At 40.9% G+C, this 1,553-nt stretch overlaps 1 protein-coding gene across 1 annotated transcript; it reads left to right on the top strand.

Moving 5' to 3' along the window:
• Positions 1-213: 213 nt before the first annotated feature.
• Positions 214-1,147, top strand: LOC113359210 (ranBP-type and C3HC4-type zinc finger-containing protein 1-like). The gene is made up of 2 exons (XM_026602882.1): positions 214-453; positions 518-1,147. The coding sequence occupies exons 1-2, from the start codon at positions 214-216 to the stop codon at positions 1,145-1,147; spliced, it is 870 nt and encodes a 289-aa protein (XP_026458667.1).
• The last annotated feature ends 406 nt before the right edge of the window (positions 1,148-1,553 follow it).

Here is a 1,553-nt window from a genome sequence, read left to right as displayed (position 1 = left end):
TGGTTTAGGCCGGACCTGTTCCGGAGGCATGCGCCGATCAGGGTGAATCTGGGCCCGTGTCCAGGCCCACGTCAAATTGTTTCGCCTTATAGTCGATTCGACCCCATTTATCTGGATTATCCGACTATTGTTGAGCGAAACCCTTTTCATCTCCTTCCCAACTGCAGAGATAAACCCTAGATTTTCGGTAAAAACCCTAGATCGTCGTCGATAATGGCTGCTGAGCTTGGAAAACGATCAACGAATACGACTTCTGGTAGTAGTTCTACTTCCGATTGTGTTGATTCTGATGTTCTCGGCGATTTTAACTTGGCCTTACTTTCTGAAGATCATGGAGGAAACGAGATGAACATCCCAATCTCAGATGCTCAGTTTGCAGAAAACTTATGGATTCAAGAAGCTCTTATGGCTTCATTTCATAAGTTGAAACAAACTCAGATTATTAGGTCAGAAGTTAAAATCGAACCGGGTCTCTGCTGTGATGGAGCTTCGAGTGGCAATCCTGGTAATGCACTAGGTGCAGGCAATATTGCAAGGGGACCCTGATGGTAGTGTTCTGGGTGCGCAGAGTCTGGGCTTGGGAGTCGACACCACCACTTCAACTGCTGCTGCTATTAGCAAGAGAATCAAACAAGAGGCAATTGTAAAAGTGAAATTGGAAAAATTGGAATCAGCTGAAACTATTTGTGGAAGTTGTAAAGAAATGAAAACAATGGGGGAGATGTTTATCAGATATGGTACTGCTACTACCAGTACCTGCACACATAGGTTTTGTTTCGAATGCTTAAGGAAACACATTGTGGCTAGGATTCAAGAGAATGAGATTGTTATCAGGTGTCCGGGATTTGAATGTGGAGAGATATTAGAATCTGGATTATGGCAAGGTTTGATCCCAAAAGAAGTTTTTGATCGATGGGGCGAGGCTGTTTCAGGGTCTTTTTTTGCTGGATCAGTTGTCATTTACTGCCCTTTTGGTGATTGTAATGGGATGTTAGTTAATGATGGTGGAGGGGATGCAATTAGGGAGACTGAATGTATGCATTGTCGAAGATTGTTTTGTGCTCAGTGTAAAGTTCCATGGCATTCTGATACCAACTGTGGCGACTTTCAAAAGCTGGTTGGAGAAAATGGAGCTGGAGATATTTAATGGTGAGTAACAACAAGAAGAGATAGTTCTATTAGTTCACTCTATAAATTGTCAATATGTACATTTGCTGCAAATTTCCTATTAACCCCAAGAATGTGTTAGTGCCTTGCTACCAGAACTTGGTATATATGTTCTTATTTTGATAATTAGGACAAGTATTTATTAGAATGGTTTTGTTTGATTTCTTCTGAAGTGACTGGTTTTTTTGTGTAGTGGATGCTGTTCTTTATTTTCTTGTTTGATGCCTTCGTATACTTATGAGATTATCTTCTATGTGACCAGTGTTGTCTGATGCCTAATTTGGGTGTTCAAGTGGGGATTCTTATCTGATCCTTGTTTGAAGTTTCAAGCTTGCTATTTTTCATTCTCATTTTCATGTGGTGATACCGAAACTTGTGAAGTTTTC

This window comes from Papaver somniferum, chromosome 3, assembly GCF_003573695.1.
Source record: "Papaver somniferum cultivar HN1 chromosome 3, ASM357369v1, whole genome shotgun sequence".
Taxonomy (NCBI): domain Eukaryota; kingdom Viridiplantae; phylum Streptophyta; class Magnoliopsida; order Ranunculales; family Papaveraceae; genus Papaver; species Papaver somniferum.
This window is presented reverse-complemented; position numbering and strand designations above follow the sequence as displayed.